Source organism: Apodemus sylvaticus, chromosome 2 (assembly GCF_947179515.1).
Source record: "Apodemus sylvaticus chromosome 2, mApoSyl1.1, whole genome shotgun sequence".
Classification (NCBI taxonomy): domain Eukaryota; kingdom Metazoa; phylum Chordata; class Mammalia; order Rodentia; family Muridae; genus Apodemus; species Apodemus sylvaticus.
In genome coordinates, this window is record NC_067473.1 from 132,320,545 (window position 1) to 132,337,110 (window position 16,566).

The 16,566-nt window shown below is 45.3% G+C and overlaps 1 protein-coding gene across 1 annotated transcript in view; it reads right to left on the minus strand.

The window, feature by feature from the left end:
* Pdzrn3 (PDZ domain containing ring finger 3) overlaps positions 1–16,566 on the minus strand; it is a 229,312-nt gene that overhangs the window by 21,929 nt on the left and 190,817 nt on the right. Inside the window, exon 4 of the mRNA XM_052174441.1 lies at positions 303–550. Coding sequence (XP_052030401.1) covers positions 303–550 — 248 coding nt within the window. The remainder of the gene's footprint in view (positions 1–302; positions 551–16,566) is intronic.

Genomic DNA, 16,566 nt, shown 5'->3' on the forward strand with positions numbered 1-16,566 from the left:
CTTTGCAGTGATTAAATTTTACTCCGATACAACTTTTACAACAGTTGTAAGTAATTTTGTTCTTAGAATATAATTTGAATAACTCCGCTCCAGGGTTATAATAAAGTCATTAATATGTCGGAACAGTTTTGAGCAGGATCCAATTTATTGCCTCTATAAACAATAAAGTTAAACACAGGCAACTTGGAGGAAAATTATCACATGCATCCATTTCTTTCTCTCCATGGAAAGGAAGAAGGCGACCTTCCTGGAGTCCGTTGGCTGCACGTGGCAAGTTAGTAAGTCATGGCTGGGATACTTACTCTTCAGGCAGCAGGTAGGGATCCAGCACAGGTGGGCTGGGAGAAGACATCTTGGTCAGGGCCATGATGTGCTCAAAGGTGATGTCGGTTTGGGTGCCGGTGTCTACCAGCTGTGACTCTGAGGCAGGCATGAACATCTTGGTTCGAGGTGTCCTCCTCAACACCTGTACCACAATGGGCTCCTTGGCTGTCTTGAAAGCTTCCACAGCCTGGTCATGAGTTGCTCGGGATAAGTCTTTGCCATTGACCTATTGAGACATAATTAGAACGGGAAGATTATCAAAAAGCAGGGACTGGAGAGATCCGTGCATGTTTTAAGGGCTTCTAGGTGTGAACAGCCAAATGGAAGGACACTGTCAGGAGAACCAGAGAATGTTCAGTTCTCCCCAGGGAAGAGCTGGTGGGGGTGGGGGGGCTGAGGGGCTGGGGGGAGGGGGGAGGGAGGTAGAGGCTAGCGTAGAGGTATACAGGTCTGGCATGAAGTAACCAAGCTCACAGCAAGGGTGCCTCGGCCTCCAACCACAATGTCTTCAATGCAATTTCATCACTTGCTAATCTTCCTCATGGAAGAATACAGCAGCCTCGGGCTCCAGGCCTTCATCAGGGAATGAGAGCTAACTAGAAATTAATTACATTGTTTTGTTTTCATGGTGTGTAGTCTTCCCAGTTTGTGTTAAGTCTTCCTTTTCTTTAAAAAGACCACTGCAAATACCATATACAGGCCATAGATAGGAACACTATAAATGGAGAAAGAGTTCCAATGGCTAAGGGCTGGGCAAAAAATAGCTAGCTGAAATTTCAGTTAATATAGCATGTTGCTACTTCTGTAGCCCCGGTGTCTGTCTTTACTGAATGCCTACTGTCAACTCAGCATTCTAGAGACCTGAAAGGTAAAGCTATGTTTACCTCTCCCCTCCATTTTCTGCTCTAGGCTCCAGGAGGGAACCACATTTGAAACCGTGGGCATTGCCTGGCTAAGTTAAGACACAGGGTCCAATGCTTTCCCAATGGTACTGACAATACTAAATCCACATAGCTAACACACGATTAAAACCCCAAGAGACCCCCGACTGCAGGGAATAAGCCAGAAAGTGACATAACAAGATAGCTGATATCCTCTTCTAGCTATAGGACACCACACACACACACACACACACACATACCTGGGATATACCCTGACACATACTAATTTTGAACAGGATCTGCAAAATATATAAGTGTGTAAAGCTACATATGAACATCAGACCATTTGCCATGGGGAGTGAACATGGGGTTTTATTTTGCTTCACACAGCAGTGTTACAGTTTATAAAAGACCAAAGTTGTAGAGGAAAGAGAAATACACTGCTAAGTGGGGTAGGAAGGAGGGGGACTTAGATGGCAGTAGTCTCCCAGCTGTATTTAGAAGAAATTCCTCACAGAAGAGTCCTCTCTCTCTCTCTCTACACACACACACACACACACACACACACACACACGCGCACGCGCGCACTCGCGCATACACACACATGCACACACACACACACACACACACATGCACACACACACACATGCACATACACAGTCATGCAGACTTGGATCTTAGGACTAGTGTGGTAGACAGACTGGCCATCCCTTGTTCTGTGTTAGCTCTCCTAAGAGAATTCACCCGGATCCCCTTCTCCCTTCCCATCAGACCAGGGATCTTGCCATGCCAGGGAGACCTGTGCTATGGTTCTGAGTGACTGGCCTTGGCCCACTATCGTAGGAAGCTTAAGGTGGATTTATTTTTTAAAAGAGGTATGAAATAGGGATGGCCCATCTTGGATTCTGGGCAAGCCATTCTGCATGTGGTGGCATCTGGGGAGCATGTGGAGAACTAACCAGTGAGGTTGATGTAATCTATGGACCATGGTGGAAGGGAAGGCAATGGTTATCCTTTTGGTGATATAGTCCCTAGATTTTAAGTTATTGGATTTGGATCTTAAATTTCCATAGTTCAGAATGCCATAGCAAGTGTAAATATGCACAGACATACCGGAAAAGTAGATACATGCATTTTTCCAATGCTTCCTTAGAACGTTCTTCTAACTATACAAGAAGGACTTGTGGGAGTGAGTCCCTGAGGGCTGCAGCCTCATTAGCTCATTTCTATTGAACGGTGGATAGTGCAGAGCCTTTACTCAAATAAATTCCACAAACCTGCCTGAGAATCACCACATGAACATTTATGTGGTGCCCCCCAAAAGGGATGCACACAGCACCTGTGCTGATCAGGCTAAGTTTAGACTCCCCCATGTCTTGATGGACTCAATGACAAAATCGTGTGGGGGTCTCTGGAATTTGACTGTGGGGCACCTGTCACATTTCTTCTATGCAGCTTTGGAGAAAGAGAGTAGTCCAGAACTGTGCCTAAGAGATGTCTGTCTTTCCATCATTTCCATGAAAATGGCATTACTGCTTATAGCTGGCTTTCACTGAAAGACTTCTGACACATGTGTGTAAGTATTCAGTAGCCTCGCACCATGTGATTTCTCACCAAACACAGTTCAAGTTCACTCCTGAAAATGCCCAGTGACTTCCTCTCTTACATTTAGGGATTAGGTGACCAGAGACAGAAATGTGGAGTCAGGCCAGAGGTTTGTATTCTGGCTGAGTTTTGGGTCTATTTCCTCATTGGATGCAGATTTAAATACAATATAATGCTTCTTTGTGTTAATCTGAAGTTTAAGATAATATACATAATAGTGTAACATGCTGATGTAAAAAAATGTATTAGGACACCAGTGCTGAAGGTCAGCCTAGACCACAATAGTCCCTTTCCCAGGAGAAAATAATCCACAAACCGCAGCCTCAAGCTCCAGCCTGGCGAGCCTGCCTTGAGAGATCTGTTTACTGAAAGCCTTCCAGCGTCCTGCCCATCTTGTGTTCCTAAGCAAACAGTGTACACATAAATCTTTTCCAGCTTCAACTTGGGATGCTCAGGGGGTGGGAAGTGGGGGCTGAAACAGATAAATTTCTGAGGACTTGACCCCTGCCACACAAGCTCCTTGACAAGGTATTTTCAGGATCATTTCATTCCTTTAAAAGACGATGAGACAAGGCAGGAGTTTACTATCCTAGACGATCCATTTTTGCAGCCAAATTTGTTTTGAATTACCTCGTGCACATAACACTTATTACTCTGTCATCTTGCAATCACATCCCTATGAGACTTAGTGAGGTGATGACTCTGGTGCATGCTGGCAGCCAACCGAGAATGACAACCTTTATTCTCGGGATTAGCATGGCATCTACATTACACTCAACGCTGGTGTGCAGATGATGGCTACGATTAGGGAGGGGACGTGCACATCCAGTGACGTTTGGCCCAGTCAAATTAAATATCATTAACTCGCCCAATTGAGCAGATTGCCTTTAAAACACTTTATGCAGCTCTAAAACCAAGTAAATGGAATGTTTTGGAACAAGAAATGCTGATTGCAAAGTTTATCTTTATTATAAATTAAATGCCTAAGTTATTCACCTAAGGCTCTGGTTGGGTTCCCCACCCCCAACCCCTGGGGAATGAGGCACAATTATGGAAAAATCCAATCACTGGGTCTTGCTTGAGGCAAACGGCACCACAGAAAATATGACACGACACTAAGAAACCTTAAAGAGGCTCTTTAGTGTAAGGTCTTTTGTGACAAGAGACGGTTATGCTGAGAGCTTGGGAAGAATTCCTTCTTGGCTCCAAGGAAGCCTGGATAAAGCCAGTGCTCTTGTAAAGCAGTACTTGTGGCTCTCATTTCTATAGCTGATCAGAAAACAATACAAATTGGTAGATAGTCCATTCGGGGCTGAAATTCATTGACAACCCATTTCTCTTCAGTCATCTGCTCAATCAGCTAGTACTGGCTGGGGTTATTTGACTCTTGGTTGTCTGAATGCCCCCGGAAGCGTTTCCGGGGGAGCAGAAAGCATGAGCACATGGGAGCTACTTCAGAAATGGCCAGAAGACCGCACAGCAGATGGCGTTTTACGGATACAATCCTGGAGCGGCTTGGTTTGGCTCTGGCGACCAGATATCCCAGAGACTTAGGACACTTGCTTCTCCAACATGAAGACTGTCACAAGATATACCACTGCCTGTTGCTGTCATATCGTGTCATCTCAAAATCCAGGAGTGGGCCAGAGAGACGGCTCAGCATGCTAAAGTGCTAAGTGTGCAAGTCTCACGACCCAGTCTTTAATTGTCACTACCCATGTTTAATCCCCCCCCCCCCCCACTCCCAAAGCCAGATGTGGTACCGTGCATCTGTAATCCAAGGACTCCTACGGTCAGATGGGAGGACAGAGCATAGGAGATGCCTGTAGGCGTGAGGAGACCCTGCCTCACACGGCGGAAGGGGAGACCAGCTCCCGAACACCATCCTCTGACCTTCATCCCTGTGGCATGGCAAGCCGGAGTCTGCATTACCACACAGACACAAAGTGAGCAAACAGAGTTCAAAACCAACCCCAGGCAGCTTCCAAAGCTTTCTACAGCCACGCTGTAACACCAAAGAGACATGACGTGCCCTCTTGAACTTGGAAAGTATCTATTTATGAGGAACCACTGGGTTTCTTGGGATTAAACTTACCACAGTCACCTCTTTTCCTATGACACGTGGAAATGACCCCAGTGTAAAATGCTAATCTAGTTTTAAAACGGAACCGCTATAAATTGTGCCCCTGGATAAAACCCAGCTTTTATAGGGATCATTTAATTAAATACAGAGGGCACCGATCCCATTTTTATAAAATATCACACCTCTGTTTTCAAGCTAATTAAAACTTTGATTCCACTGAAGCAGGAGGTCATGGTAAACTCCATGGTGGGAGAGGAAAGGCTTTCGAGGCCTTGCTTAGGCTGAATAAAAAAAAAAAAATCAGGAAACTTCTGTGTGTCTTAATTTATTTCAAATTTATGATCTGCTCCAGGGCTCAGGAAGAGATGGTGATTATTCTAACATGTAGGCGTTATGGAAGTTAAGAAAAAATATGAGTCTTGATGAATAAATGGTGTTTAAAGATCGTGCTGCTGTGAATGCTTCACACATGTGCATACATGCACCAACTTATGCACACACACACCCCACAGCACACATGTGCACACATACTTCTAGACTATATTTACCTAGATCTGGGTTCCTATGCAGTAACAATGTGAACCTACATAAATAGCTTGGACTCTAACAGGCACCTCAGGGGTATCCTTGGGAATTTCTAAATGTGCCTTTCAACTTTCCTCACCTGCAAAAAACCCTCCCTTACTTCTTTCCAGTGTCCCCACCAATGAGCTTGTGGCCTGGGTGATCTTTCTCTTATATAATGTCAGTGATGGAACTCAGGACCGTGCACACAACCTGCCATTGAGATCCTCTGTTAGTGGACATTTTCCTTTTTAGAGGAGTCTTCCCTGTGCCTCACTTAGGCACTGATCATTTTTAAAATCATTTACTCTTTTCCTAAACAGGAATATATCTGGCTCTAGCCACTGAAAAGTAAGTTGAGGCATTGATGCTAAAAGTCGTACATATACATACTTAAAGTATATCTTAAATATTTAAAATGCTTCCTTCTCCAGGAACACTCCTATTTTGATCTGACCTCACTCCTCTCTTTAGCATCTAGGCTTGATAGCCTTACCATAGAATCTCATTTAAATATGGCATCTGCGGACCCACAGCGAACACTGGAGACCCCTATGGAAGAGTTGGGGGGAGGGTTGAAAGCCTTGAAGGGGATGGGACCCCTACAGGAAGACCAACAGTGTTAATTAACCTGGACCCCTGGGAGCTCCCAGAGACTGAGTCACCAACCAAAGAGCATACGTGGGCTGGACGGAGGCCCTGTCACATATGTAGCAGAGGACTGCCTTGTCCTGTCTCAGCAGGAGAAGAGCCACCTAATCCTGCAGAGACTTGGTGACCCAGAGGGGACCACCCTCTCAGAGGCTATGGGGGAGGGGATGGGGAAGGGCCTCTGTGAGGGAGGACTGTGGTGGGGGAGGCAGCATGTGGGATATAAATAAAAAAAACAACCCTGGCACCTGGCATCTGCCTGTCCATTAAACTCAGCCTGTTTGATGAGTGTGTAAAATGCACACAGGCTCACACTCTAGAAAGGTGATTCTTAAAGCAGCTGAGCAGTGTCTGCTAGGACACCTAGTGCTGGGCACTTGGAACAGGGCCCATCCCCCTCCATTCTCTGTCGATGCCCGAGCGACTTCTCTAGTATAAGGCCCATGACTGCTCAGGGAGAAGCATCTGTGAACTTCAAGTTGTATGAAACCATTGCTCATTCTGGTCAAAACATTGTCAGAGTGCCCTCTGCTCTGGGCGAAGAATGTGCTCTAGAAAGGAACCAGTGCACTGGGAAGGATGAGGAGGCTTTGACCAAGCTCGCTCCCCCCAATCCCCGACCCTGGGGGTTCTGAACTGTCAGTGATGAGGTGGGGTCATTCAGGTGAAGAATGGAGATGAGAACACCGCAGCCTGTGCCCCGCTGAACTACACTGCTTGAGGTTGACCAGCAGTGTGCTCCGCAAGCAGGAGAGCCAGGAGGCTGTAATCACCGAGAGGGCTGGCTGGTGGGCAAGGTGTTCACTTTTGAGGTGCTACCCAAAAAGAGAAAGAAAACACCCAGTCCCTACTTACGCTACACAAGGGTCCTGCTACTTATTTACGAATCTTTGGGTTTTGAGGAAGTCTTGCTACATTGCCCCAGCCGGCCTTTTAGCCTCCTTCCTCCAGCCACAGTCTCCCAAGTGCTGATGTTAGTTGCACTTTGCAGTGTTAAAAGTCAACACTATTGGCTTTCCATGAGGCAATGGTGAACACACAGTAGCTACCCTGAGGGCAGGAGGCTGGTAGGTCCTGGAAGCGTCATACCCAAAGTTTACAGCAATTGTTTCATTCTATCTTTTCCATTGCTCTGGTGTAAACTCTGTTGCTTCAGAAATAGCTTATGGGACACTTTTAATTCATTAGGTTGTTTTCCTCAGGAGCTGCATAAAAGAAAACATCTACCCTCAAGCTTCTAATCTCTCCCTCCATCTCTCTCTCTCTCTCTCTCTCTCTCTCTCTCTCTCTCTCTCTCTCTCACACACACACACACACACACACACATACACATACACACACACACACACTCATGGGGGGAGAGACAGAGAGAGAGAGAGAGAGACAGAGACAGACAGAGACAGACAGACAGACAGAAAGATTTATCTTGTTGACAGGAGGACTTTTAAATGATGTTAAAAAGTGTCGAGCAGTCTTTTTACATAGGGAGGACCCTCATGATTCCTCAGAAAGCTGCATAAGAGCTATCACTGGACTAAAACCTATGGCCTGCCTTGGAGCTGTGGTCTGAGTGCGTGGGATGGAAAGCAGTACCACTATGGGCTCCTTCATCCCAAGCAGGACATTCAAATCACATGCCTTAGTCTACCTGTCAGTGAAGTGGGTTAGTGACAAGACTAACTAGGGTGCTGATGGAATTAACTAGACCCCGAAGAGAAACTGCCTAAGATTCATGCCCCGCATCACAGCAAGTGCTGTGTGTTAGTTATTGTCCTCAGTGATTTGAAACTGACATGTGCTGATCAAGTAGTGACCCAGGCTCAGTAGACCAGCAGTTAGTAGTACCCAGCGCTAAACATCCCACCTGACAAGTGGGAGGAAAAGCCACATTTCAAACAAATCCCTGGGGAAATCCTGGGCAATGCTTGTTTCTGGGACCTGGGACCCACCTGAGGTCTGACATTCTGCATCTCGGATCCTTAGTGTCTGTTGTGTGTCACACACTGAACTAAGAGCTGTGTATATATAACTGGATCCTGGGATCAGCATCCCTTCTCACTGCTGTCCCCCAAACAATGACAAAAGCAACTTATCGCTTGTGACTCAGTCTGAGGTCCAGTCCCTAGGGAAGGGACCACGTGTCAGGAGCTGTGGAGGCGGGAGGCTCCTTGCTCTTATCTGGGAGGGTCAGAAAGCACTGACTGGGGAATTCTGTTGCTCAGACAGCTTTTCCTTTCTCCCCAAGTCCAGGGCTAGTGCCATCCTCCGTTCAGGGTAAATCTTCCCCCATCACTTAATTCCCTCCGGGAAATCCCTTATTCATATACCAAGCGTACATGTACCAAAGCATGCACCTCCTTGATACTCTAGGTGTTTCTTAATGGATCAAGTTGACAGTCAAGATGACCATCATAATCACATCTGCCTAGCAAGGCCCACCAAAGAGTAGTCAGTAGTAATAATCATTGCATCTTGGATGAGGAAATAAAAACATCATTGGTTAGCTAAGCAACTCCTAATATGGTGCTCATGAAGGTTGATATTGGATTTGCAGCAGACACATTGTAACCTCTGAGCTGCATGGCTAGTAGGCTGCCATTTGACCTGGGTTCTAGGAGGTTGAGGTGTCGAAACAAAGGTATGAGGTATAGGGGAAGCAATGCGGAGAGGGAAGGTTGACCTTAGACAACAAAACAAAACCCCCTGATGCTTGCCTAAAGAACAAAGACTCTGGTAAAGGATGCAGTTTGCTTGTATGTGTGTTGGTGTGGATGCCTGGGCTTGGCTATGGGATCCAGTGGACCCAGCCTGCTGACCTTACAGGAACCATCTTCATAATGGCAGCACGTTTAATAAACAGTAGGTTCCGCTATCCACTCTTTTTCTTTTTTTAATTGAATATCATCTTCATTTACATTGCCAATGGTAAAACCTTTCCTGATATCCCCCCTCCCCAAAGACTCCCATCCCCCCCCATGTATATGCCCCTCCACCCGATACACTCCCACCTCCCCCACCCTCGGTTTCCCTTTGTTGGGGCCTCTATTGACCCTTTACCCGACCAAGGACCACTCCTCCCATTGATGCCCAACAAGGCCTTCTTCTGCCACATTTTTGGCTGGAACCATGTGTACGCCTTGGTTGATGGTTCAGTCCCTGGGAGTCTTGGGGCATCTGGGTGGCCGAAATCATTGTTGTTCCCATGGGGCTGTAAACCCCTTCAGCACCTCTGGACCACCCTCCAGCTCCTCCATTGGGGACCCCACACCCAGTCCAATAGTTGGCTGCTAGCATCTGCCTCTGTATGTGCAAGGCTCTGGCAGGGCCCCTCTGGAGACAACCATGGCATGCTCTATAGTAGTATCATGGTTTGTTGACTGTTTAGAAGGTGAATCCCTGGGTAGGGCAGTCTCTGGTGGCCTTTACTTCAGTCTCAGATCCACACATTGTCTCCCGTATTCCACTCTTATCCCAGTCCCATCCTGCTCAATGGCAGGGAAGCTGAAAGCAAGGGAATTGTGACGCTGCCTGTCAGTGTGTTTCTCCCTGAGATGTCACATCAAATCTCGATGTGCATGCGTCCTACAAACACCCTCCAGGTGTTCTACGCTCTCTTCTGATGAAACACCAATTAAAACGGTACAGTTAGGACAAAAGTGATGTCAGTCATATGTTAATACAGAAAAAAAAACCCAACATCACACGTTTCAAAGTTCTTCAATCCTAAAGAAGTCAGGGCCATAGAACAAATGTTAAAAAATGTTTATTGGATGTAACGACTTCAAATTTTCCTTATCGGGATAATGAAATTTCCTAACTCTCCTTACATAGCACAAAGGACAGGCCAGTGGATACCAGGGAAAAGCAAACTTAATGAAGATAAACAGATTTCCTGGCTCCTGTGGTCTTGTTTCTCCAAATTTTAGGGTAACCCAGACAACCAACGATTTGAGATGTTTTTTCTTCCTCCTTTGTTTTCCTTCCAAAGAAGCAGAATTATAGGATGTGACACTTGGTTCACAGCTAATTTTGGCTTTGCATAGCCAAGAGGTTCATCTCAGGAGGCAAAACTTTCATCCTCTGAGAAAATGCAATTGTATTAAACCACACCTTTTGCAGTTCACACCCACCCAATGACACAGTACCCCAGATCACTTAAGACCCCGGTGCCATCCTAGAGACAGACTTCTGGAAGTGGAGGGGAAAGGCTGCCCTCTCTTCTCTCTTTCCTAGAGTTGTCATCTTGTCTCCAACAGCATCTTACATACACTATAATAACTATGAATTAAGGAAGGAATTTTAAATGTTCTCTGGACCAAACAAAGGTACCTGCTGACAGCCACCCTACCTTTTGTTTCTTTGAGGTAATAATGATGTTCAGCGCTTCTGAGCATCTTCTATGCACCACCCACTATGCACAAGCGTCTTACACACAGTGGCTCATTTATTTAGTTAATAGCCCATGGTGCTGTGACCCTGAAGGCAAGCAGAACCAGAAGCGGGAGCTGCCCCAGAGAGTTTAGAGTCTGGTTGAAGAAGAGAGGTGGTAATGACGCCACTGGTGAAGGAGGGAGAATGAGGAAGAGGGCGGAGGAGCGAGTGCGAGGTGGAGCAAGCGTCCATGGGCAGGAGATGCTAAGCACAAATAGGCTAAGACAGAAGCAGGGAGGAAGGGAACGTTCTGATGGGCGTAGCCACAGTCAGAGCTCCAGTGAGGCGACACAGCGGCGTATGAGGGGAGCCTTGTGCACAGATGGACTGGATGGGGAAGTGGGGGCTGTTATGTGCTGAGACTAAAAGCCTACTGAGGACCCTTAGGAGGTACACATGAGACGGCTCTTTAAGATTTAGTCTTTACAGTGTTTGCTCAAAGTATTTATTTGTTAAATATATAAGTAAAGTGAAACAATAACTATAGTCACATCAACATGTCTACCACCTTCCCCCATCTTTTAATCAAGTCTATTTAGTATGATACTTATGATGTAAATTTGCCAAGGAAGTAGAGTTTAGAAACTTGTATTAGAACTTTTATTGTGGCATTCATTTTTTATTTAATTGACTTTACATTTTGCTTACCACCCCCCTCCTGGTAATTTCATCCCACAATCCTTCCCCCTCTCCCGGGTACCTCCCCCCCATCACCCACCTTGGCAAGTCTCTGTGGGGCCTGGTGCATCCTCTCCCACTGAGGCCAGACAAGGAGCCCAGCTAGAAGAACACATCCCATGGACAGGCAACCGCTTTTGAGACGGCCCCCACTCTAGTAGTTCAAGATCCACATGAAGACCAAGCTGCACATCTGCTACATGTGTGCAGGGAGGCCTGGGTCCAGCCTCTTGTGGCATTCCTAACGGTCATTCACTGTTCAAAACAGTGCCATACTTGGTGATTCTCTGCATTTTCACTGAGTCCCACAGGGACTGTTATGTTTGTTTTTGCTTTTGCTCTCTCCAGTCACCTTGTCCCAGGCAGAAAGCTGCAGGTTCAGAGCCTGCAGCTCACCCTTGTACCGGCCTCTGCAGAACACTGGGTCTATCTATAGTCACAGCAATGGGATCACTATGGAGACCAGGGATCTGTGTCGGGGGAGGGCCACCACTTTGTTGCTTATGTAGCTGATATACAAAATTAAAGCACAGAACTCCTGAACTCTGCTCAAATTCTGTTTCTTTTTCTTTCTTTTCTTTTTTATTTCAATTTTAATTTAACTTGGTAGGAAAATTTAGGTTGGAGGAGAAAATATTAACTTTTCTCCAGTGTGAAAAACATTTCTGATTTTTTTTTTTTTGGTCATTTCTTTGAGAATTTTATACAATGTGTTTTGATCATACTTATTCCCCTCTCTTAACTCTGCAAGATCTGTCCATATTCCCCTTCCTGTTTTGATTTTGTCCTGTTTTAAAATCTAGCCAAGTATGATAGCATATGCTTATAGTCCCAGAACATGGGAGGCGGGGCAGGAGAATGAGGAGTAGCTGGCCAGTCTTACTATCTAGTGAGTCTGAGGACACCTTAAACTTTGTGAAACCCTGTCTCACAATTGCAAGAATGATAACAAACAAACAAAAAACAAAAACAAAAACCAAAAAATAAGAAAACTGCCAACTAATGCCAACTCCAACAAAACCAAACCTAACCCTCCCATCTCTCAGCTCCAATATGATTTACAATACATATAAATATTCCATGCAGGGCTTGCACTAACCTGATATATGTTTACTGAACTTTGAAAATATGCAGTTTTTAATGCCCTTTTTCGAAAGGAAAGACAACTTCTATTAGTAGAATGTATAAATCCTAAGTCATCGCCACTGAATTATGCAGGTTCTGAATGGCCACCATGAGAAATTAGTGTGGAATTCTGGGAAATATTGGCTGTGTGTGAAGAACCAATGGGAGTGAGTGGGGATGACTGACTTTGAGGGCGGCTACGGGCGGGGGTGGGGGGAAGATTTAGAACCATCATGAATCAAAAATAAAGTTAAGTTTGTACTTCTTTCTCCTAGATTTATAAATGTGGCTGGCACACGGGACAAAAAGAATGATGGTGACATTCTGGGGTATTTATCACCTGTAAAACAGGAAATAAAACGCCTCGCCCTCTCAACTTTGCAGTTGCTGAAGGGCTTTAAAGAATGGTCACATTATAATAATTGATTCTTGCTTTTTTTAATTTTTTTGTGATTAGACCTTGAGAACGAGAATTGCGAAATGATTCCATATCTTAGCATCTGAGAATGTCAGGGATGCAGGAGTGGTGACATATTTGTTGAAAGAGGCAGAAATTAAAAAAAAAAAAATTAAGGCTTCTTGTGGACAGAGCAAATTGATTTAAAAGTGCTACAAGATCCATGAGGTGTGTGCCAGGTGATTAAATGCTAGGAACAGATCCTTACAGCTAACAAAATCAAAGTTGGAAAAGTGTTCTGAATACTGATTTTGTGCAGCTCTGTGTTTATGTGTGAGAAAGAGAGAGGAAGGGAGGGAGGGCAGAAAGAGAGAGAAAGAGAGAGAGAGGGAGAGAGAGAGGGAGAGAGAGAGAGAGAGAGAGAGAGAGAGAGAGAGAGAGAGAGAGAGAGAGAGAATGAATCCCCAGTCACTTTTCAACTAGTTTTCTGAGACAGGGTCTCTCAGTAATTCAGCTAGGCCGTCCGGCCAGTGAAAGCAAGGGCTCTAGCATCTCTGCCCCCCAACCCACCCCAGAGCTTGGATTACAGATCTTGCTCCTGCAACGTTCAGTGAAGATGCTACTAATCTGAACTCAAGTCCTCATACTTGGGTAGCAAGCCCTGCTGATCCAACCCCCATTAGCCATGAGGTGATTCTTTATTATGGCAGGAGCTTTGTTAGGCTGGTACCAAGGCCTCCTGTATTGTTTCAGACGGGCTGCCTGAACAATTCACCAGTCATCTTCTTAGACACAATTCGATACCTCCTTCCCTAACCATTCTGCCACATCCTGGAAGCAGGATCTGGACTCCCAAGTCCCCTCCCATCCAATGGATACTCAGTGAAACCTTCTTGATTTCATTTTCGTGTCTCAGTTTTAGTTATATATCTGGGTGGTGGGTCCTCTGGAACACCCTGACTGTCAGGTTCAGCAGCAATCATAGAGAGAAGCATCTTAATTGAGGTCACTTGAAGAAGGTCTGTTTATTATTTTTTATTGACACAAGGTTTTATTTAGTCCTGAATTGATTGCCAAGGCTGGCCTTGAACTCTGATCCTCATGGCTCCAGGTCCTGAGGGCTAGGATTATAGGCCTGTGCCACTATGCCTGGTTTATTTAGTGCTTAGGATCAAACCCAGGGCTTTGTGCATGCTAGACAAGCACTCTACCTACTGAGCTGTAGCTATAGTCTGAAAGTCTGTTGAGATAATAAAATAACCTTTGGAAAGCTCCAGCTGAGTTCTCACTATGGTCTTAGGGGTTAGCCTGGCTCAATCCAGCAACCTCTTATTTGCTGTTGAATTGCTGAAGAGTTTTAATCATGAACCCCCGAAGGACTGCTATTTTGAAAGGAGGCAGAATACAAGTGTTCATGAGGATGTAGGAATTAGCTTTGTGGACACAGTCTCTCCAAGAGAGAAAAATGTGTAGCAGTTTCTAAGATGATTTATTAGACACTGGTAGAATTTGCTAGAAATCTACCAGGAGGAAATCATCTGGGAAGGAGTTAATGAACCAAACAAAACACTTGATAATGCAATTAGAATTCTCGGAGACGGAGGGGTTTCTTCCCAGAGAGAGGAGATGGGGGATTTGGTGTGAGAACATAGAGGCTGAGGTTGGAAGAAGAAATGTAAGTAACTGTTTACAGAGTATAGCTATCAGAGGGTGGGAGGAGATGGGCTGATGACCCGGTACAGTGAGTCAGGGCTCCCAGCTGGGTGGAGGCAGACTCTCAGTGTGGCTTCAGCTGAGTGCTGTGTGGCTCTGAGCGAAGCGAGGAGATTGCTAGCGGCAAAAATCTGGATTCCCATCCCAGGGAACAGTAGAGACAGCCACGGGAGGATGCACACGGCGCTCTAGTTGCTTGAGGCAACAGTAAATTTCCCCCTGCTTTTGTTTGGGTCTGAGATTTTCCCCCCTTTAAATCTCTTCTTAGCAGAGTTTGGAATCAACACAATAAAGCCCTATAAGCCTTCTATACTCTGACCTTATTCCCTTCAGCCTCACAGATGACCAAGCATGGTCATGACTGAATATATATGGGGAAATTCTGGCCATGTCCTTGTCCTGGGTACTGCAATGAGAACTATACATAATGCAGGTTATCTTTGATTTATATGAATGTAAAAATCTAAATAAAAACTAGAGATGTGACTGCAAGTCCCATCTTCCCTATATTAGTTCTTTAGCATGGTAAGGATGTGTTTACTATTTTGTCTTCCTCAAACATTCCTTCCTGTAAATATATATTGTGGTCACACAGCACTGTCTACTTTCCCGAGTGTTTTTCGTCTCCTCTAACTGGAATGTTACATGTTAAGTGTGAGACTGTCCTATGGAACAAAGCCAGCATGTGAGATGGACACATGAGAGAACCTTTTTGAGGTACCTGCCCTTGAAGACGACAAGCTCCTTCTGCTCTGTGGTCTTGGCCAGGCTGACAGCCCCATGCTTCCTGTCACAAAGCTTGGGATTCAGACCCTTTGACATTCCTAGCCCTTGCCATGGGCCATTACTGTTCTAGGAGAACATGGTGTAGATCTCACCCTGTCTCTGGGTGGAAATTACTATGAGGACATGCAGGTTATACATTATGTCCAGTGACTCTCTACCTTGTAGAAAGTGTTCAAAAATAACATAAAGAAATGCTGAAATTGGAACATTTTTTTCTCCTAGCGATCTATACATTTTCACCACTATGCCTTTCAAAGAAGTCTTGCTTTTATCCATTTCTCCTAAAACTGTTCTCTCTTGTTCCTTTCAAAGAGATGACTTAGCATCAATGATAACCCAATGATGTCCAAGAAAGCTGGCCTTTCTAAATACACATCCATCACTATGTCTGTCTCCATGGATACCTGCAATCCCCAATTTTGGAAGCCTGGCTGCCCTCACTTCCTCTAGTGCTGCTTTATCTTTTGGTCCCCACAGCTTTGACTACTCATCTGATGTGTCCACATTCAGAGCTGCTGCCCTGCCTTAGAGTCTCTAGACACAGCAGAACCTTGAGCACTGCTGGCATCTAGAAGAACTTTCACTTGCGCTTTGAAGGAAGGCCAGAAGGTGCACAGAAGCCCAGTCACTGTTCTACAACTACCCAGTCACAAAGCCACAAACGTTTGGACAACCTGATGATTCTAGATTGGAGCAGTGTGCAGCGAAATCCCTCTCCTTTTTCAACAATAACCAGGAGGACTTATACACGAGTAAGGTATCTCCTTGACATCCATTTCACCTCCCAAACTGCAAATCACTCCCAAAGGAAACAGCATGGTTTCCTGTGCCCATACTGTTGTGCTGACGCTGTAGCAGAACCAACCTCATCACTCTCGAGTATGCAGGCCACCTGGTGACAGGGACTGTCCTCTCCATCCTATGGTATGGTGACAGGTAGGAGATATCTATTTATGTGTGCTGGAGGAACCCATGGCACACCTGTCATTGAGTCAGAGAGTCTTGTGTCACAATCCTGTTTCTGTTACCCACTGGCTAGGTGACCCCAAGCAAATCAGGCATTCTACAGCCTCAACTGTCATCTTGAAAATGGAAATAACAAGAGTGTCTGTACTGGGTAGGTGTTGTGAGGATAACATGAGGGTCTTGTTCCTAAAGTGTGTCCATGACAATCCTTCTCCAGAGTAATGTATCATGAAAATGACAACCAAATATCTTGATGTTTAGTGAGATGTTTATGTTGTTAGGGAGAAATCAGACAAACATTCAGGACAACACAGACTTTAAATGCCTAGCCCAATGATATAAAACCTGGATGCACAAACTAT